The sequence below is a fragment of the Xiphophorus maculatus genome, chromosome 23 (assembly GCF_002775205.1).
Source record: "Xiphophorus maculatus strain JP 163 A chromosome 23, X_maculatus-5.0-male, whole genome shotgun sequence".
NCBI lineage: Eukaryota > Metazoa > Chordata > Actinopteri > Cyprinodontiformes > Poeciliidae > Xiphophorus > Xiphophorus maculatus.
Genome location: NC_036465.1, coordinates 6,958,163 through 6,980,849, shown reverse-complemented (window position 1 = coordinate 6,980,849; position 22,687 = coordinate 6,958,163). Strand labels below are relative to the sequence as shown.

Here is a 22,687-nt window from a genome sequence, read left to right as displayed (position 1 = left end):
ACAAAGTGGAGAAATATATTTGAATAACTACTTTTATCTAAAATAAAAAACATAAATATGTCATACAACACTATTAAATCTAGATTTGTAGAAACAGGGAAAACATTGTTCTTCAGAAGACCTGCCAAGAAATAACAGCAAAACACTCAGACAAGCCAGAGAGGGTTAGGCATCAACCTGAGAGATAACCATGAGGTCAAAGGTTATCCCAAATGAGCCGCAAAACTTCGGAGCGTCAGTCAAAGCTGCAAACCTGTTTTTTTTATGAAAAATGGTCCCAGATTCAAGAAGAAAACATGAAAAAGAAGAAAAACTGATTTCAGAGAAGTACTGGCAGATTATTTCACATAAAAGATATTTCCCCATGATATAAATACAATTATCTGCCAATGGAACAAGTAATTTTTTAATAATCAATATTAAGTAATTATTGAATTTGAAGGAGTTTCTACATCTTGTTGAAAAGTTAGTTGTAAGTTAGTTTTGTTTTATTTCAGATGTTTGCACTAAAAACTAGATAAGAAATACTTGATTTGGTGTTTTTGCAGTGAATCAAACGTTTTGAAAGAAAATGACCCAAATCCTGTTATTTTATCGAGAATAAATTTGCTTGATTGAACTAAAACATGTTTTAAACTTGATGTTGATTAGTACAGCTAACATACAAAATCCTTTTTAAGTTTTGGATCTACAATGAACATACAGAATGTTTTATTTGCTTTATTTTAGTCTTTTTTAAAAATTAGTTTAGACTCAATGATTTTGACAAAAAGGTTTGGACACCTCTGCTCTAAATATAGAGACGAACACTGCAAAAACTCTAAATCCTACCAAGTATTTTTAATCTAGTTTCAAGTGCAAATGTCTTAGTACAACTGAAATAAGATAAAACTACAAACAAAAGGTTCCCATAATGTTAGGCATCAACATGTTTTTTGCATTTCTTCTTAAAAGCAAATATTTATAAGTCCTTGTGAAACAAAGCAATAATTTTTTTTACCTTTTTCAACATATTCAGACCCTAAATTTAGCTTTCTTGATAATCTTTGGTGCAGAATAGCTTAAATATTAATGCACACAAGAAGCACTTCTAGCTATATAGAGTTGTGCTTATTCTCCATTTTTCTGGTAGTCTGCAGCCTCCTTCATTGGTTATTCCTCTGGTTTCCTTAGAGAAACAGAGAGAAGGGAGCAGTTTGTGCTGTGGTTTCTCCTGGAGGTTAAAGGGTGAGCCTGATTGCACAGGAAGCTCTGGTCATTGACTGATTTCCTGCTCCTGCTACTGTTTTCCAAAGTTGTCCCTAAAGCATTACGTCGCACCGGTTACAGTTCCCGTACTCTTCAAACGGAGCCTGAGCTGAAACTCCAAAGCTAAGAAGTTTATATAAATACAGAGTTCTTAGATTTGAGTCCAAGAAATGGTTTGCGTTCGAATGAAGCTGGATACTCTTCATTTCCTTTCCTGTTGCTCTGGGAATGTGGTTTCCACTCTGCCCGTGTTTAGTCTGGCAAACTATTTTCAAAGACCCTCAGTTGTTTATTAGATTATGATACACGCTTACTTCTCAGATAAAAGTCCCTTCATCACGCCAATAATGCTTGACCTCACACCGATCGCAGACTGTTTGAGTTCCCACCGTTGTAGTTTGATGCCTGGCTGCCCAGCAGGCGCTAAGCTAAGAGCTCCTCCTGGGCTCTGCAGCCTTATCTGGGCAGAATTAACTAATCGGTTCATCTCTGCGTTGAATTCCTGGACTTTGTCCTTTTTCAGCTCAGGCCGTCCAGCTGGGAGGCTCGGGCAATAATAAAAATATGTGCCAATCCTTGGAGCGTCATGGGAAGTTGGAGACAATCCCAACTGACTCTGAGTGAAGTATGGCTGCACAGACTTTATTTGTAAAGGAGGGATGGACTGCTACACAGAAACCTGAAATACAAATGGATAAAGTTGGAGGAGCATCAATTGTTCCTAACACTTTGAACAATACTGTGATAAATATACTGATTATGACAGGTGTTTTAATTCGGCCTCTGTATATATTTTTAATTTAGATTTTATGACGTATAAATTAATGCAAACATTTAAAACAAAGAAATGATCAAATTTAAAGTGGCTTTCTGATAAACAAGATTATTGTTTGTTTCATTATGTCTGTTTCTCTCTTTTTTTGTGTCTTTCTGTTTCTTTATCTCTTTCTTCCTTCAATCTTTCTTTCTATTCCTGCTTCCTTTAGTTCTACAATTCTTTCTTTCTCTTTCTTTTTTTCTTCCTTTGTTCTTTTTATTGCTTTTCCTTTCTTTCTTTTGTTCCATTCTTATTTGTTTTTCATTCTTTGTGCTTTTATTTTTGTCTGCTTGGACTCTTTATGTTTACTCTTTATTCTGTAATTATCTGTCATAATTTCAAATTAAATTTGTGTTTTTAATATTTCATAATAAATATGAAGGACTGAAACATCTGGAAGTTTTAATCTGGAGAGAAAACATTGTTTATATACTGTATGTATATATAAGAATCTCAGTTATTTTTCAATGGCTTCTTCTGCTGCATATTTTCATATATGATGCTAACTTTGGTGGCTTTTTTCCTCTCGTAGACCCTAAACAGCCGTTTGTTGAGCCTCACACCCTTACACCTCTGATTCTGAGCATTTACCAACATGATACCTCCCTCGTCGTGCCATGCAGGACCACCTCACCTGATGCTGTTGTACGCCTGATAGCGGTAAGAAACGTTCGCACTTCTTCCGCTTGGGAGGTTAAATCGTCGTGAGCGCTCATGAGAAACTCTGAAAAATCACGCAGTGCATCATCTGAGAAAACAGAACTGTTTTTATTTTAACAGCAGGGAGTCTTTATTTATCGTCTGTGGAGGGTCTCCATCATGAACGAAACTTTTTCCCACACTTAATGTGTGGTCAACATATTTTTTCTCAAGTAAAAGTAAAAAGAAGCCATTTAGAGAACTTACAAAAGAGTATGAAAGTATTTGGTAAAAAAGCGACTATTGTTCTGCAAAAACACTAAATTTTGCAATTTGTTTTTTTTTGTCTGGTTTCTACTGTAAATATCTTAGTGGACTTGAAGTAAGACAAAACTAGCTTACAAGTAACTTTGTAGCAAGAAACATAACCTTGTTTTAGGTCAATAATACCTTCAAATTTATGAAAAAGTCCTAGTTTCATTGGCAGATTATTTCACTTACAATAATAAATTTTTCCCATGTCATAAATTAAATAATCTGCAAATAGATCTAGTACTTTTTCATTATTGACTTAAAATAAACTCTTATTTCTTTGTGAAATTAAACTTGTAACAAATATATTTGCACAAGTAGCATTTAAACCAAAAAACATGATAAAATATTGTGTTTTTGCAGCATGATCAAAATATTCATAATTTAAAATTTAGAAATTACATCATCAGATGGACCAAAATATAAGGTTATGTGGAAATGTTGGTATTTTAAGAACCAACATGAAACAATTGATATAGATAACATAATTACAAAAAATCAGGCAAAAATAGCTGTTTTTTTTTTTATATAAAACTTTAAGAAGAAAAACTGCAGGTGTTTGTCCGTGTTTGGTGATATTTTGGTGAAAACAAGGTCATTTTTTGTAGTAAAATTAACCGGTCAAGAAATTATTCAGGTAAACTGTGTTTTGGTAAAAAGTCTCCTCAAACCATCCATTATTTAATATTCAAAAATGCCATCATCAAATGGATCAAAATATAAAGTTATATGGGAGTTTTGGTATTTCAAAGATCAAAATGAAAATAATTCATGCACATAACATTACTACAAAATCAGGAAAATGTTTGCAAATCATTTAACACCATATGAAACTTTAACACAAACTGCAGGTGTCTTTGTTTAAAACATGTTTGTTCTTCATTCAGTGGGCAGAGAATCCAGAAATTTTAGTCAAGTAGGTTCTTCATTCTAAGATTAAATTAAAATTAAAAAGTACAGCACAGTAAAAAAATACTCCTAAAAGTGAATTTTTTCCAAAACCTTGCTCCAGTAAATGAGCAAGCTCCGCTGCGGTAAACAGAGTCATGTTGTCTGCTTCCTGTGAGGACAGGAAGGTGCTCCAGGAGCTCTCATCTGCAGAAATAGACCCTGGGACCAAATTTAGCCTCGTATCTTGTCTAAGCATCAGGAAATGTAACAGAAAAGAAACAGCACAAGGTTCAGGAAATGGCAGGTATAAAGCATTTAACAATATCCATTCATTATTTCATCTAAAGTTTATCACATCAGAATCTAATGGCACAGATTGTACAAACTTCCTGTTTTTATTACAACTATGACACCGTTCCTTCCTTCCTTCCTGGCCTCCTTACTTCCTTCTCATCCTTTGCCTATTGTCCCAACCCAATGCTTGTCTCCTGACTTGAGAACAAACAGGAGCAGGCACGTACAGCTTTGCCAGACTCTGTGCTCCACTTGCATGAATGATTGCAGAGGTCACGCTCAGTATACACAGTAAAACTAATTAGATGCTCACTCTAGCAGATGTTAGTCCCCAGGTGATCTTAGTAAAGCAGAAGTTACATATTAAATGAAGTTGAAAGCTTTTCTTTGCAGTCAGTGATGTTTACCAGACATATTTTTCACGTCTTTATATGTCCATTTGTGTCTGTACTGCTTCTAAAAAAACCCACAAGCACTTAAAAAGCCACTTTTTTGCCAATAAGTTAATGTTTTTTGGTGTCTGAAAAATGAGCCATGTCAAAAACCTTCCTATTAAGTTGTACTGCACCGTTACCTAGCAACCCCAGCAGAATTCTGCCCGTTACCTAGCAACCCAAGCAAAGCTCCAGCATATTTGGCCATCTAATTTTACCACATTGTTTGCTGGAAAGAGTGTTTTGTTATTGACTTACCATCCAGAAACCACTTGCTGCATTCTTGTTGGTTGTGCAGGAGGCTCTACTGAGCCTTTTCAAAGATGTACGGTTGTATAATTGCGCATGTGTTTGCAGCCATTTTCACGTGCAAGCGTAGGGTTTGGGGACGTGGTCAGCAGCAGCAGCTTATGTTATTCCATAGCATTTCATTATGAAAGGAGCTCAAAATAGGCAGAACTGAGCAGACTAAAATTTTATCATCTAAGAATGATTTTATGCAAAAAAAAAAAAATTAACTAATATGTTTTATGCATCCTATAGAGCTTCAGTATGCTGCTTAAAACAAATGACCTTGCCTTTATCACTACAGAATCCAAATCTTTCTAGAGAAACGGATAAAGAGAAGGTGTGGGATCCCAAAGTGGGGTTCAAGATTCCTTATGCTTACTATGAGCTGCTCACCTGCAGCACTGAGGTCGGTGGGATTCACTTCCACTCCTCCTACATTCCACGTAAATTCTGTAAGTTTAAATTTTATTCTGAAATTTGCTGAAAATGTAACATTTACTAACATATTTTCCTCCGTTCTCCAGCTACAAATGTAAATCATTTAAAAGTCACACCAGATCGTGTCAAAGTGTTGGTTGGCGACACGCTTGTCCTGAACTGCAGCGGGGAAACCAGCCTAAACGGAAGAATAAAATTCACCTGGGATTTTCCGAAGCTTAAAGTAAGGAAGGCCTGGCTTTGTAAAAGTGACCGTCAAAACGTACAGTAATGATGTTTATGATGCTTTTTTTCCCCCCCAGGAAAATCGATACCATACGACCAAAGTCGATCTGGCACGTGATCGTATTATCAAAATGAGCAAAACTTTGGTGTTGCAAAACATAACAATGGAAGACAGAGGAGTGTATCTCTGCAAAGCTGCGACTGATGCAACAATATACTACAATGCTTCAGCAAAAGTAACTGTCTATGGTAAGCATGATGTAACAGGGGTTCTTCTGTAATGATATGAGAATAATTTGAATATTATCCGTGCTGGAGTGGGTTTTTGTTTTATTTATAATTTCTCTTCTGCTGCAGAGCATCCATTCCTCAACATATCTCATAAGCACAGCAATAGCGGCGTAGTGATTGTCCGAGAGGATACAAAGAGTGTTGTTTTTGAGCCCAAAGTCAAAGCGTTGCCACTACCAGACGTGATTTCATGGTAGGTTACCGTTTACAAGAAAACAAGTGGAACAAGGTTTTCTGGTCAGACGAGAACACGATTTGACCTTACATGCAAGTTCTTTGTATCTGAAAACTAATTGTTCGTCTATGGTGAAACATGGTGGAGGCAGCATCATGCTGTGGGAATGTGTTTTGTTATCCATGAACCAGAAAAGGACTTGAAACTGGGGCAATACCATGGAAAAATGTCTTATTATTTGAGTGGAACTAGTACTTTAAAAAAATATATATTAAGTAATTATTTACTTAAAACAAGCTCCTTTATCTTACTAAAATGTTACTAATAAGTTAGTTTTGTCTTATCTCAAGTTTAGTAGGATGATTTGCACTGGACCAAAAATACTTGGTTAGATTTTGTTTTGTAGCAGTGAGAGCATGTTGACGATCTCCTACACTGCAAAAACACAAAATCAAGTATTTTTGGTCTAGTGCAAATTATCTTAGTAAACTTGAAATAATGTGTAGCAAACTAAGTTAGTTTACTAAAGTAAGTTAGTAAGCCAACATAATGGAGATTACAAGTTAGTAAACTTGCAAACTAACAGGTTAGTTTACTAAACTTAGGTAACTAAGTCAACTTAGTAAGCTAACTTAGTTTAATAACTTGTAAACTTACAATCTGGTTCAGATCGTAAGTTATTTTTGTCTTATTTCAAGAACAGTAAAATAGCTGCACTTGAAACAAGACCAAAATACTTTGTAAGATTTTGTGTTTTTGCAGTGTAAGATTTTGTGTTTTTGCAGTGTATGCAACTACATTTCAAAAATCTGCTTCAGATAACAATAACAATAAATTATTCAATCATCATGACTACATTTTTTTTCTCCCTCCAAATATCAGGTACAAAGACGGCGTCGGCATTTTTAAGAACTCAACCTGCTACAGGATGTCCGGCAACAGCTTGTCCATCCTTGAACTGAAGCACAGGCACTCTGGGGTCTACACCGTAACCGTGGGCAGCCGGGACATGTTCAGGAATCTGAGCTACACTCTGATCGTTGAAGGTAGGCCGGCGCTGCGCTGCGCTCTGAGGTAATGCGGACTGAGGCCCAGCTGCTCTGGACGGCAGGTAGCAGCTCCAGAATGAGAGGAATTTGGGGGCTTGTTGTTTCCAGCGCTGGATTGACGTAGCTCAGGCAGCTGTAGTTGATTACTGAGGCTCTTCTGAAGGGCCAGAGCACTATTGTGCCACTCGCATGTGCATACACAGACAGCGCTGCTCACAGAAACAAAATGTCTCATGCAACAAGTACAAGGACCTGGGTTTCAGTGTTTTGATGACTTTATGAGCGATGCTGATGGCCGTTAACACTTGAGGCTGTAAATATTTTAGGCCTGTTATGGGTAGTCTGCTTTCTATAGAGAACAGAGAGGTACTGCTTGCCATGGTGGGGGAGAGACGGCGCAACCTTTTCTATTGGCTTCTTTAAAGTTTTCTGAGAAATCCCGATGGCGTGCCAAAAAGTGGAAAAATTGGACCCCTTCTGGCGTGTGTAATCTTTATTCATGATCCCTGACTGTTAGGCTTTGTGCCAGTTTTAGTTATCGAAATGACAAAAAAAAGGAAGTGCTCAGACAGAAATAAACAAAAGTAAAGAAATATTTCTGGCAACGATTAGAGAGCTGTGTGGGTTTTGATTGAAGTTATGAACGAGCAATAGATGCTTGTTGGATGGATGTGGGATTTTTCACAGTTCATACTTCAACCTTGTACAACTAAGAACTATTTAAGTAATTGATTATGCTATCAATCATTCTGATGATTAATCAACTGATTGAATAAATATGGGTACATTCTGTTTTTGTTCTTTTGACCACTTAATCATTTTCTTTGCGATACAGCAACGCATTTAAATTCGCAAATAAACAATTCAGATTAAACATTTTATTAAAATGCAATAACGTAGCATTCCTTTGGTGAAGACTTGATCTTATGTAGCAAAAGATGCATCTCCATCTAAAAAGTACTTCCAACATCTGCATGTAAAATGCTCAATGCTTTCTGCATCAATACAGTTCAGGGCTGATCTGGTGATTATTTATCAATTAACTGATTAGTAATTTGATAGCAAAAGGTGCTTAATATGTGGTTTTTTTATGTTTATTTGGGGGTTTTTTTAAATAAAATTTGAACTAGGAAAATCTAAAATTTCCCCCTTGGGGATCAACAAAGTATATTCTTCTCTCCTCTAATCACAATTAATCAAAATGAATCACAACTAATCACTATTAATCCGATTAATCATTTCAGCCCTACAGCTTTGTGAATATTTAGAAATTGCTGAGTGATCTGGACAACCTCCTGAGTTGGCACAAGTGTCTTGATCTGTTGCTCATTACACGGTTGAATCAATGACCGATGTGAGCTTGAGGTCACAAAAAGGTCGCTCTCTGACCTCCAGCCCCCCGGCTCTCCAGCCGTCCTGCCATTCTTCTTCTGCAAAGTGTCTAAAGGACAATTGGACTCAAGGATGCCTTTTTCCCTCTCAGCTATCCATCATGATTGTCATTTTTCATTAAAAGACATTATGGAATACCACAACCTGTTTCTCTCTCTTTCCTCGCAGTTAAGCCGACTATTTCTGAGGCGGAGCTCTCCATCCAGGACGTGCAGCCCTACATGGCTGGCAAGCAGCATCAGCTGACCTGCACCGCCTTCGGCGTGCCGCTACCCAACATCACCTGGCTGTGGCGGCCATGTCACACCAGCACAACAGTGAACAGTGAACAGTGAGTCTCCATCTTGGCTTTGTTTTCAGTCACGGTTCTGCAGCTTCCCACTCGACAAAAAACCTTACTGGAAGCTAAAACATCAAGTTCACAGAGGTGAGACCAAATCAGTGTTCACTTTATCTTCAAGTCCCAAGTCTGAAACTTGGGATTTCAAGTTCTTTCGAGTCTTCTTTTTTATCAACTGGTTCAGGATTATGATGGGGACAGAGATGATGCTTTCTGACACAGATCCGTGCTCACTATACACCGGCAATCCTGAGCTAACACGCTGCATTTTAAAACGAAAGTGTAGCCTAAATGAACAGAAATCAGATCAAGGACGCACTTTAAGAAGAACTCTCTTCTAAACCTGATTTCATTTAGAATAACAAGAATTTCATGTTCTGTTTCTAAATTTCAGAAAAAAGCTACATCTGTGCACAAACAATCATGATTCTCTTTTTTATTATTTCAGAAGAACATATTTATACTGATATTTGAAAGAAAATATGGGTTTTATCTTTAATTTAAGCTGTAATGAAAGAATGAAATAATTATGACCACCAAATTCACTACAAGCTAAACCAAGTATTAGGAAATGCTTATTATAGGAAACTGAGTCACCGTTCCACCCTGGGTAGCCAATATTGCAACACATCCACTCTGATTCAGCTCAGTCTGTCCCCGAAGATGACAAATAAATCAAAAGATGGAAACATTCAAGAACTGCCCTCTCCTTTCTGGTCAGTATGTCCGTGGGCTGAATGAGAAACATGGGGGAAATATATTAAATCTCAGATTCCTGGAGCTGAACAGCGCTGAGTGACTTTGCACAAATGCCGGCCTGGAAGTGAACCTGCGAAAAGAATAAATATTAGGACATTTACTGAGGTCCTGGCCTGTTGGGGGTATCAGCAAACCTTGGAGTGCTAAAATCGGGAAAACAATGGGCCATTACATTTGGCATATCAGCCTCAGACTACGCTGACAAAAACAACAAAGTGGACTGAAGGAGACTAAATTATGTTTCATGCTAGATGATTTTAATCTGCAAGTTTTTACATGTTCTCCAAGAACAATGTGTTATTTATGGATTTCTGATAAATCAAAGCTGAGGTCAAACAAAGTCTGAGTGCAGATCTAAGCATAATCGAGGCTGGCATCAGGAACAGTGGCTGCACTGTGGTGACCAGCTAATGAGACGGAGGAACAACTGCAGCCTGGTGGGAGGCCAATTGCACAAAAATGTTTGTTTTATACAAGCGTCACACAACACAGAATATGTCACTGTAAATCCAAAATATGGCCCTTCAAGCTCATACCTCAATCTTGACGGAGATGTATTATACAAAACGTCTTCCATTTGGATCCCTACTGCTTCTAAAAACAGTCACAGCACTTTAAAAAACACAAACAAAAGCAGCCACATTTACACAATAAGTTAATATTTTTTAGTGTCTGGAAAATGAGCTGTTTTTTTTAAAGCCTTCTGAATGTAACTTCATAAATCAGCAGGCACTTCCTCGTTACCTAGCAACCCCAGCGAAATTCCAGAATGTTTGGTCAGCTGGTTTTATATGCATTCAAATGCAAATTCAAAAATACTTTATTGATCTCGAAGGGAAATTAAATGTTGTTGTAACTCATACTAATTCAAATTCTTCAAAGAGTTGTTGTAGGCAGGAAAGATCTCTTGCAGCAGTCTGTGTTACAACAAATTAGAGGAAGCCTCTGACTGAAGACTCTCTGCTTTCCCCAGATATGCTCTGCCTGAAAAGACTAGTGTTTTATTGTTGACTTGCCATCCAGAAACCACTTGCTGCTTTCTTGTTGGTTGTGCAGAACGCTCCACTTCTGCTTTTCAAAGACGTACGGTTGCATAATTGCGCATCTGTTTGCAGCCATTTTCATGTCCGAGTGTAGACATTGAATTGGTGGGCGTGGCCAGGAGCAGTTTATTTGGGTTTATAGTGAAAAGAGGCCCTAAAACTACTCATAGGCAGAACTAAAATCTCCTCATCTAAGAATTATTTAAACTGTACAGAACAGGTTTTGTATTGCCCCTAAACCCTCCCTAAACTGTTCAAGGAAGCATAATAGGTCACCTTTAATCTTTTGGAGAAAACTCGGGGATTTAGAGGTGACGAGGGAGCAAAACATGAGGATGTCTTTATCACCAGGCTGAGGAGTTATCAGCTGTTCCCAGCTGACCGTCGAGGTTTAGGATCGGCCTTATCTCCTCAGTCCAGAGTGCAGTGATTCCTGTGCACAGCCCTTCCTGTCGCTACTGCTGTTTCCTCCTCTCCTTTTTGCCTCATCAGGTTAATTGTTCACCACAAGCAGTGAAGGGTTTCAGGGATGAGGTTTAGGGGAGGTTGGCTCAAATCAAATTCTCAGACCCAATCCAGACCTGGACTGTTCTCAGATAGTTTTCTCTCAAAGGAGTCACTCAGTTTAATGAGCAACTTCTTTGCATTTTGGGTTGTAGCTCATGATAGGCATTTTCATGTTTGACGGACACTGAAAATAATTTAAAAGCGTGGAAAGGGATGCTGTGGTGGCGCAGGCGTTAAGCACAACCCACATATGGAGGCCTTAGTCCTCAACACGGCTGTCACAGGTTTGATTCCCGGCCTGGTGACGTTTGCCACGTGTCTTCCCCCTTCTCTCATTACCCACTTTCCTGTCAATTCACTAAATGAAGGCCACTAGAGCCAATAACACAAACAAAAAGCGTGGAAGGAAAAACAATCAAAGCAAAAGATTGTTGAATTATCCATCACAGACAAAAGTGGTGAATTCAAAGTCCACAGCTCAAATTTAGTTAATAAAATTAAGATTTATATAATGTTTTTCCTTTAATGAGTTGGAGACTTAGGGGAACCTTATGGAGAGTTGAGAGAGTTGAGAGTCTAGTCTGTCTGTAATCCACCACATCGAAACCAAATTAGTTTCCGTCAGTACAAGTCTGTTTTATAGTAGTGACTGATGCAAGTCTCACTTTTCTCTACATTATCAGCCAGTGTTTTACTCCTGGGATTTAAACCTAGATGACATTATTCTGATACACCTTTCATGCAATTTAAACTCTGTTCACTGTTAGTTTCCTCATAAGAACATTTTTACCTAAACAATTGTTTCTAATCTTATGGATATTTTTGCACTGACTACAAACACATAAACAGCAGAAAATGTTGTGTAATTTACATTTTATGCTCACAAACAACAGCTGTGGTCTTGCTGTTGAATCATTGCTCAATTTATCTTTCCTAATTCACTCATGTTCATAATCTTTGTTGCAAAACTGCTTGTTAGACCCACATCTATATCACCAATGAGTATCCAGAGATCTTTTTAAAATAAATAAACCAAGTTTGATGTGCAATAGTTATTTTAACAATGCAGATTGGAAAGAGCTTTTGTAAAACACAGCTTTGAAAAACACAGAAAAGGTCAGTTATGATCTATAAATGTTTCAACTGTTCTTATTTTTCTAGAATATGATGATATTTCCTGTTTGATCTAATCTTTGCAGGATAAGTTTGCATCACTGAAAATGCAACATATAGAGTTTTAAAACTTCTTTTCTTTGCAGATGCATCTCCGACAATGACCCAGTCCCGGTGACGCTTAATGAACAAAGTAATAACTTCCACAACTTGATCACCAGTATAAATGTCGAGACAGAACTGGTCCAAGAAAAAAACAAGGTGTGTACTAAATTATTCATTTCTTAACAGCTGATGATTAATTGGTTAATTTTGTAATCCTGTGTGACCACAAACAACTAAATATCCTCCGCTCCCTTAATCAGCACAAAACCTGTTTATCTTCATCTATGCAGTTAAAGAGACGTGATTTATTCCAGGAATACTCAGGAAAACATGAGATACTTAGGCTGCTTTATTGCTATAGGCATAAAAAAGCCTCAGCCAACTTAAACACAAAATTTCAACACCCAGTGACAGTTTGAGAGAGAGAAAAATATCTTCAGACCATAAAAATGCAGCAGAGAAAATACTTGCACTGCTTTTAACATCTGACTGACATCTGAATGACTTTTCGCTGAGTTCAAACACAGAGCTGCTGCGCAAATCCATCTGATTCAAATGAAGTCTGCACGCATTCAGTCCTACAGCTTGTGAGAAATCACACTCTGAAACATGTGTGCATTTCATTTATTTGGGACGTCCGTGCATTTGACCTCTAAACGGCAACGCCTGAGGCTAGCAGTCAGCTAACCTCATTGCAAAAACACAAAATCTCACCAAGTATTTTTGATCTAGTTTCTAGTGACAATGCCTTATTGCACTTGAAATAAAACTTCAGCAAGATACTGGTGCTGGTTTAAGTCAATAATTGCTTAATATTAATGAAAAAGTACAAGTTCCACTAGTGAAATGCTGGTTTTACCGCTGCATGCGCTGTACAATGGCTGCTGGAAAAGACAAGTGTTTTGTTGTTGACTTAAAATCCAGAAACCTCTTGCTGCTTTCTTGTTGGTTGTGCAGGAGGCTCTACACTGTCAAACATTTAAAGGTGGATTAACTTGAACATGAAATTCCACCTGCTGCCTTTTAAAGGCAATTTAAGTCAACAAGACAATTGTGCTCAAAAATTAACATCCATGAAGTTGATTTAACAACAAGACACAAGTTGTCTAAACATTATTTTCAAGTTTTGATATATTTAATTGTTCATTAGTTAATGATTAATCTTGAATTGTGATTTTTCACTTAATTTTGCATTTTAACCCAATTTTTTTTTTTACATTCTGGAAAATAAAAAACTGTCTTCACCCAGTTAAACAGCCACATTTCTCTATTATTTTTACTCACGATATCAAGTTACAATTATTTATTTTACTTCAGAATAATTAAAATTCTTGTTTCAAATTGCATGAATAAAATTCCTGATCTGATAATGAATTTTATTAAACATCACAATGAATTCAAAACATTTCAAAACCATTTAGTGTGAATAGAACATTGTCCGCTTTAAAATAAACATTTGCCTTAATAAAACACGAGTCAGATCAATGAAACGCACAGGATACAGAAACATGCCGCTAAGCATTCTGGGAAATAGTTCCTACTCTTGTATTTTTCTTCTTTCCTAAAAACGTTAGTTTATTCAACTCTTGGAGGTTTGACAAAAGTTAACACAACTTATTACTGTAAGTTTGTCTTTCACAAACTCACATATTTAGATTGAAAAAGTGGGAGATAGCAGACATGACTAAATGTGTCAAATAAATGTTTTACAGTGTAGGTCTGCTTTTCAAAGATGTATGGTTGTATAATTAATTTAATTCTGAAATGAACTCAAAATAAGCAGAACCGATCATCCAAGAATGATTTTGTTCAAAAAATAAAAAGCATAATGAACATGTTTTGTGTTGCCCATAAAACAATCCTAACCTGTTCAAGGAAGAAGAATAGGTCACCTTTAATTAACTGTAAATTTATCAAAGGCACTGTGCATCACTTCTAATATTTCCTTGACATTAATGGGGCGGCATAACTAATTTACACATGCTTGTGGCCAGTCGCTGGTATTTTATGAGGGTTAGGACTGAGGGTCAATGATAACAAGCCGCGGTTTAAAGAGCGAGGGATTTGTTGGCAGCAAATTCCTCTCTGTCAGCCCACATAAATCGTGCCGGCCCGTGAATAAGAACACAGTCGGGGCCGGGCCTCGGAGCGGGCCCAGTGGAAAGGCGAAGCTCGCCTCACAGTATGAGGGAAGACGTTGGCCTGGGGGCCAGGGGGGTCACGGTGCGTCTGGTCAGGTCAGCTCTTGAGGAGTGTGAATGTTTTCAATCTCAGGTTGCATCATGGAGGGTAACATAATACGATAAGACCATGTTTTTACAGATGACATTTCAGCCTGGATTGGCCGACACGATCCAACTTTAATCTTTCAGTGCTGCCTGGACGTTTTAAGGGGCTGAAACGGGTTAATTTAGTCTAGAGCGAACACAATGGCAGTCCAGGAAGTTATGACCCAGCATACACCAGACAATCCTCCTCATTGTAGCTCAGTGCCAAAGAAAACAGATGTTCCCAAAAATGTTAAACAGAACCCACAGCCATCTGGCTCTCATCCAAGCTGCAGTTATTATTTTGTCTATCTAAACCATTAAAATGTTGTATTTTTTGTAAATTGAGTATGTCATTAGTGCTGCTTTCCAGGAAATGCACACTGTGCCCCAGCTCTAGGCCTGTAGCAAAGGTTTGAGGGTGACTCAGTGGGCTTTAAAAATCCAGATGCATCCGTTCATTAGCATCAGGACTGATGAATGCACAAGTACAGCCCACTGAAATAGACTAATGCAGGCAAGTAGTGATTGGACAGTGTTTAGGTAAATGTTCAACGTAAAATGAAAATCTAGAAATCTTCTCTGGAAATGTGTGGAGTTTAGAAATGAAGAATCTGTGTTGATATTGAGATTAAATAACACAGAAACTGGTTGGAGGTTTGATGATCTCCCTGTGAATGGGTGGACCCTCTCTGGGTACTCCGGCTTCCTCTCACCTTCCTAAACCATGTCAGGTTAACTGGTTGATCTAAAGTGTACTGATTTATACTTACACTGGTTCAGGTTTGTGAAATCACATTAACGGTTAAATACGAAACCACGCCGCATTTTTCAGATTTTTATTTGTATCACATATAATTTTTATTTTATTATAGTTATAGCTAGATTCCTGGTATGAATACAAAATCAAACTATATTTTCTCTTTTCTTTTCTTTAAATAAAGAACAATGTGTAAGAAATAAGACACATCAAAAAAAGGAGGCTGGATTAAATACATTTAGACTTTTATATTTAGAAAACTGTACAAATAATTATCTAAATATATATTATGCTATTTGAATTATGAATGTGAACATATTTGACATAGATAAGAGAGCTAAACTAAAGTAAACTAAATTGAACAGAAATAAAGTGAAATAAATTAATTTAAATTTAACTGAACCAAAGTAAACTAAACTAGAGTAAACTGAATTAAAGTAAAGTGAATTAAAGTACAACTCACTTTAATCTACTGAACTGAACTGAACTAAAGTAAACTGAACTGAGTAAAGTAAATAAAAGTGAACTAAATATTGAAGTTGGATAATTTGCTACATGACGACTTGTAGCTTTCTTGGTGACAGAAGCGTAAAAGAGAATATTCTTTATAATTTTGATAATCTGTTTAATTACTGATTTTAATCTGAATCATCTCTTGTAGACTGTGAGCACCCTGGTGATCAGAGAGGCTCGCGTGTCTGGACTTTACCTCTGCCAGGCCCAGAACAAACTTGGCACTTCCAACATGACTCTCCCATTCTACGTTAATGGTAAGTGTCGCTCAAAAAAATCGATCAAAAATTGTTTCAGCACTAATTGCAAAGCGCTGGATTATTTCAAATGGACTGCAGTGCTCGCTTTAATGAACTGCAAGAGCGGGAAAGGAATGCACAGATTGTGTTGTGCAATAAAGAGACCAGAGGGGGGCATTAATTGAAAACATCTTCCACTGTAGCTGAACGGCCCGAAAGGGGGAAGAGAGGCGAACGTGTCCTGAGCCATATGGGGCGCTGTAACGGCACGCGTTTAAAAACAACCATGAATAACTGCATTCCTGCTCCGGTGCCAGCAGGTCATTCCTCTTTCTCTCTCAGCCCGTGTGCACGAGTGCGAGTTTCCTTTTTATGTGCATCTGAGCGTTTCCAAATGTTTCCCAAAAGGTTGTCTGTTGAGACGGTTATGTAATAACAGCAGAGATGAGGTGTTGGAATAAAGCAAAACACTTTTTTGATTTTTTTAATCAAACCTGAGCAAATCACTTCTCCTCATGAGCAGAAAAAGCTTTAAAAATTGACTAACCTGCAGGGTTATTTGATTCCCAGGAGGCACTCGGCTCTCCTCCTGAGGTGAGGAAGATGGAGAAAGAAAAAAAAGAGAAGAGGACAATTGTAATAACATCTGTCTTCAGAGGACAGAGAATGCTTTCCAACAAAACTGAATAAACAAGCACAGTCTGGTTCCCGTGGGTCACATAGTCAGTCTCGCTCCAGTTGGAGCACAGAAGTGCCGTCAGCCACGCTTTTCGCCAACGTGCTTCCAATTAATGGTGATTAAACAGGAAACAACTTCAAATGTGACATTCCTTCTCTTCTGACAAGCGGTTTATGGTTTAAAGAGCACGGCTAGTGCATAATGCTGCTGACGGCTGAACACCTTTGTAGCTGGGGAAGATTTATGAAAATGATGCAAAGTTTTCTTCTGTTTAGATGAACCGGAGGAAGTCACCATCGAACCTCGAGCAGCCATAGAGGGAGACGACGTCACCCTGACCTGTAGGGCGACCCGTTACCTCTACACAGGCCTACGGTGGCTGGACTCCAGGAATAAAACAATCACCACCAACGTATCCAACCTCCGGGTGGACCGATACTCCATTTCCATGTCTCTCAATGTGAGCAATGTGTCCGAAAGCAGCACCGCAGGGTACCAGTGCCACGCATACAAGCTGCCGAAACCGAAAAAGTCCAAAGTCAAGATGGCCGCCTTGGAGTTGAAAGGTAAGAAACAACATTTCCATCCTGTCTGAGTGTTATGTCAAATAAAGTACCACAAGACAGGATCTTAATTTGAATAGAAATAGTTAATGTGTCAATAATTAAATAAATTATTAAGTAAACATGGATGAAATTTACTACTTAATGTTTAAATCATGTTTATATTTATTTTATGGTTCATGTGCCAAGAAATAATTTAAACTTTCACCACAGTTTCTTAGATAAACTTTAACATCTGATTGGTCGACATGAACAGCATGTCAGCTTCAGTCCAATCGGATTTCCAGAGTAGTGGTAGCCCCGCCCACTACTTCTGAGTATGGATAACATTAATTCAGTATGTGTTGCAACAGGACAGTGTAATAATTAAATAGTGGAATTGGTGCACATGATTTTTGTGACTGAAATAAACATTTATTTAACCTATGCATTATGCTCATATTGCATATTGCTTTTGTGAAACTTTATATCTGCTACTCCAAATGTCCCTTTTGCTGGGCTCCAATAAAGATTGTTTCTATTTCTAAATTAGTTTATTTTAATTGACTATTGACACATTTAACTACCGTACTCAAGGACAAACTAATTTAGTCCGATAATTTTGGCACTTTTGGACTTCCATACTGTTGCTTACACCAGCACAGGTTGTTGGAATGTTTTCTCTAAATTAATTGCATCTCCGATGGAATTTTCTGCTCATTTTGATGCAGAGCGGAAGCGGCCATTGCTCAGCCAGAATCTGACCAATCAGGACGTGAACAGCAGCAGCACCCTGCTGTTGGGTTGCTTTGCTTCGGGGGTTCCTCGTCCGCTGATCCGGTGGTACAAAAATGGCGTTGAAGTGGAAGAGAGTCCAGGTATTTTTCAGAATAACGCCACATAACATGATATGATGCAAATTTTATTTCATTTTTCAACTATAAAGCATCAATGTATGCAAACTTTGTTGGTGGTGTTATTTGTGAGATGCAGAAATCATTTCATCTGCACATCCTGAGTGCAGGGAATCGTGTTTTTCATATTAAAATACCACAATCAGCTCAAAGCTTTGTGTTGCAGGGGTATCGCTGGGAGAAAACGGCACCCTCATCATCGAAAGGGTGAAGAAAGACGACGAGGGCCGGTACGAGTGTGTGGCCCAAAACGCTGAGGGATTCGCCAAAACGAGCACCGTCATCACTGTGCTGGGTGAGTCCGTCTCTCTGCAGAGAGAGAGGAGAAAAACATCAGCTCAGTAGATCAGATCAAACAGACCAATTAGTCCAAGCAGCAAGGCCGGAGCTTTTTTCTCTTCTTTTTTTTTTATCTCCACATCCCAGGGTATCAAAGAGGCCGTTCTGGCCTCCTGTTTTCTTTTCATCACTGCAAATAGCTTTGGCCTGACTTTAGTGAGGAAAAATGGCCCCTGGCGGAAAACTGGCAGCTGCCAGGAATGCCAAGTGAATTCCTTCATGGGTTTTCTGATCAAGGTTTTGGCTGTGAGCGTTTTTATAGAGGACATAACCTCTGTGGAGTATTCAGAGTGTCACTAACGACTGTTTTTTACAATACGGCGTAAATTTAGATCAGCAAGAAATCCAAAAAGTGGATGAGTTTATATATCTGGGTGTCATTCTGGATTCTCATCGTAACTTTGAGGAATTTAAGAGCAGCCTAAACTGTTTTTATGTTATAAGATCATTTTCATGTGAAATAATTTCCTTTTTTTAAAATTGACTTTTAAATCTCTTGTCATGGAGTTAGTGAGCAGAATGATTTGAAGAAAGGAGTTGTAACTAGAGATGAAGTTAACAGAAATAAAACATGCAGCTCTGGAAAAAAATTAAGAGACCATTTAAAATGATCAGTTTCTCTGATTTTACTCTTTACAGGTACATATTTGAGTAAAATGAACATTGTTCTTTTATTCCATGAACTACTGACAACATATCTCCGAAAATCCAAGCAAACATTTTGTTTTTATTTGCAGAAAATGAGAAATGGTTAAAATAAGGAAAAAGATGCAGTTCTTTCAGGCCTCACATAATGAAAAGAAAACAAGTTTATATTTATTTAGAACCAATAATACTAATGTTTTAACTCAGGAAGAGTTCAGAAATCAATATTTGGTGGAATAACCAGGAGGTTCTCAATGGGGTTCAGTGCAGTGGACTCTTCATTTTTTTCAGAGATGTAATTTGGTGAAGATCCTCATATCTGGAAAAGCAATAAAAATTGTAACAGATCTAAGAGTCTTTAATTCCCAGGTGAAAAGATGGCTGAAACTAAAACACAATTTGTTTCAGCAAACACTGACGTACCAAGTAGCTTTCTCTGATATGTATCTTCATATTTTTCTTGCTGTCTAACCAAGGCCTGGGTTTGCAAATTAGCTTGTGCCTAGAAAACATTTCTACAAAACTGAACTGCAAACAGAACAAACATAGAGCAGAGACTCCAGTTAACAATTAATCAATTACTAAATTAGTTGATTGTTATTTCAATTATAGACTCATCACAGTTAATCTGATTAATTGTTTCAGCATTAGTGATCTGCAGGAACAGGGAATAAATTAGAGGAGCTAAAAACAAAGCAAATACTCAAGATATGAGGATGGAAAGGTCTAAATTAAAGCATTTTTGTCTGCTAGAATGGCCCAGTCAAAGTTCAGACATAAATCCTGTTAAGAATCAGTCTTAAAGCTGAAATATGTAACTTTTACATAAAAATATGTTTTATGTATATCTGTTAAAACTGTCACTATGTTGTGACAGTGTCATAATCCTCCATTACCTCCCTGAGTTACTTGTCCTGTCTTAAGAACTGCACAGCTTCCGGTCAAAAACAACCTGTCAGAGCCAGGAGGAGGGTCTTATCGCTGTCAATCAATGTTGTGAACATGTTGCTAAATGTGCTGATGAAGAAGAAACAACTCACCAATACAGGAAAATCATTTATCCACCATTATTGATGCTCATGCTAGCACTGCTGAAGCTCTATCGTAGCACAGAGCATGATTGACAGCGCTAAGACCCGCCTCCTGGCTCTGATTGGTTGTTTCTAGTTAGCACTAGTAGAAGGCAGAGGAGCTTGATTTTTTTCTCAGTTTATTTGTCTCATATTATACTATGACACTATAGTGACAGTTTCAACAAATATGTAAAAAATATTTTTTTTTTATAAAAGTTACTGCAGCTTTAAGATTTTAAAATGGATCCCATTCATCCAATTTTGTAAAGAAGATCTTCTTTAAACATTTCAGTCCGTAGATTAGCATCCTATTTCACAATTATATGCTACTTTGTCCTAGATAAATACATCCCATTGCGTAGTTGCATCGTGAACAAAATGTGGAAAAGAGTAATTTTGCACAACACTGCAACTGATTAAGCCATTCAGTCTTTCTTTAATTAAGATTTATAGTTGTCCTTTCTGTGTGAATGTTAGTCAGAGACTGGAAAATAAACGGTTAGTGATTGCACGAATTACTTCAAAAACAATGCTTGAAGGAAAAATCCTTGGAAGAAATGCGGCGTGTTTGCTCCACGCAAAAATGTGATTCCACCTCCTTTTTTTTCTGTACATCCACAGGAAAATGTCAAGGAACAAGTAAACAAAACAGAGAAAGAATGTCTTGCCATAAAAAGCGTTGGTGACTTCAGGCAACAACAGCGATTTTTATTTGTAAATTTGCAACAGACTGTTTAGGTTTTGATGGTAAATTCTCCAAATACCTCCTGTTAACAATCGAATTGAAAAGCGTGCACCGATTTCACGGCCAGGCATCCAGGCAGCTGACGACAGCTCTTCTCTTTCCAGGAGATGAAAGCAAGTCAAACATTGAGGTCATAATTTTGGTGTGCACCGGAGCTGCTGCCACGTTCCTCTGGATTATGCTCATCCTGTTCATCCGAAAGCTGAGGAAGGTAAGAGCGGTGCAGCTTCAATTCTGTGGAAGTGGATTCTTCCTCTAAATGGAAACCAGTTTGGTTTGCAGACATCACTAACCCATGCTGGTTGTGACACAATTTAACAGTGAATGATGCAATTAGCTGCTTTTCTAAATGTTTGTGTTCAGCTGAGTCATGTGGAAACAATACATCTCACCCTTTTTTTCTGCCTCATCGCTAAAATGAAACCTTAGATGTAAGAAACTATTAAAAGAACTTATTTAAGTGCTGAGCAGAGCACTAAACAGAAATAAAACTAAAGTAATTGGGCCTAAAGAGGAACAACACGCAACATCAGCAGTTATAGTTACACTGTAAAACGTCTGAGTTGTGTCATTTAGTTGTGTCTGCTGTCTTCTGCTCTTTAAGTCAAATAAATTTGGCCAGTTTTAGATTTTGAACCTAAATGTGAGTTTGTGAAAGATAAACTTACAGTAGCGAGTTGGGTTAACATTTTATACATTTTCTCAAACCTCCCAGAGTTGAATAAACTAGCGTTTTTAGTTTTTAAAAAAACTGAAAGAAGAAAAATGCAGGCGTGGAAACTATTTCCCAGAATGCTTAGCGGCATGTTTTTGTATCCTGAGATGGAAGTGCGTTACATTGATCTGACTCTTGTGTTTTATTAAGGCAAATGTTTATTTTAAAGCGGATAATGTTCTATTCACACTAAATGTTTTTGATGTTTAGTAAAATTCATTATCAGATCAGAAATTTTGTTCCTGCAATTTGACACAATAATTTACATTATTCAAAGGTAAAATAAGTAGTTAATTTAAAGTGAAGTGTCTGCTTGCTCAAATGTTTTATTCAACTAAACTAGATGATAATAAAAACTATAGATAATCGTTATGATTCTTCTGTTTCCTTTTCAGCAGCCAGCACACTATAAGATGGGTCCGTCTATCATCATCGATCCTGATGAGTATCCTCTCGATGAGCAACACGATCTTCTTCAGTATGACAGCAGCAAATGGGAGTTTCCTCGTGACCGCCTGCGTCTCGGTGAGCTGCAGTAACAAAAAATAAATACTCCGAAAATTCAATATTTCAACAAAAGAATTACCTTAACACAGTCTCTGATTTGTTTTTGCATCGTAATTGATACATAATGCATTTATGGTCATGAATTTATCATTTTTCCCAACCAAAAGAATACTGATTATGTGTTACTGATCCATAAAATGTGCTAAAATAAACTTCTGAAGGTTTTTCAGTTCTGAACATGATTGAGAGCAACAGGCTTATAAGTTTTAGTCAGAACGTTTATACTATTAGGGCCATTAAAGTCACTAATGGGACAATTGGGACATGTGAGTCACTGCAATGTTTAACGTAGGGTCAGTTTTTGCTTGGCAATCCAAATATGTCTG

General features: G+C 37.5%; 1 protein-coding gene across 2 annotated transcripts in view; it reads left to right on the top strand.

Moving 5' to 3' along the window:
* Positions 1-22,687, top strand: part of LOC102221726 (vascular endothelial growth factor receptor kdr-like) — a 58,636-nt gene that overhangs the window by 12,618 nt on the left and 23,331 nt on the right. Inside the window, exons 4-17 of one of the 2 annotated variants that reach the window (XM_014468930.2) lie at positions 2,598-2,725; positions 5,228-5,378; positions 5,451-5,587; positions 5,667-5,838; positions 5,947-6,073; positions 6,938-7,101; positions 8,665-8,827; positions 12,405-12,519; positions 16,052-16,160; positions 17,097-17,387; positions 18,095-18,241; positions 18,444-18,572; positions 21,184-21,290; positions 22,190-22,319. In XM_014468930.2, coding sequence (XP_014324416.1) covers positions 2,598-2,725; positions 5,228-5,378; positions 5,451-5,587; positions 5,667-5,838; positions 5,947-6,073; positions 6,938-7,101; positions 8,665-8,827; positions 12,405-12,519; positions 16,052-16,160; positions 17,097-17,387; positions 18,095-18,241; positions 18,444-18,572; positions 21,184-21,290; positions 22,190-22,319 — 2,070 coding nt within the window. The remainder of the gene's footprint in view (positions 1-2,597; positions 2,726-5,227; positions 5,379-5,450; positions 5,588-5,666; positions 5,839-5,946; positions 6,074-6,937; positions 7,102-8,664; positions 8,828-12,404; positions 12,520-16,051; positions 16,161-17,096; positions 17,388-18,094; positions 18,242-18,443; positions 18,573-21,183; positions 21,291-22,189; positions 22,320-22,687) is intronic. The other variant, XM_023328687.1, reaches the window with a different exon arrangement.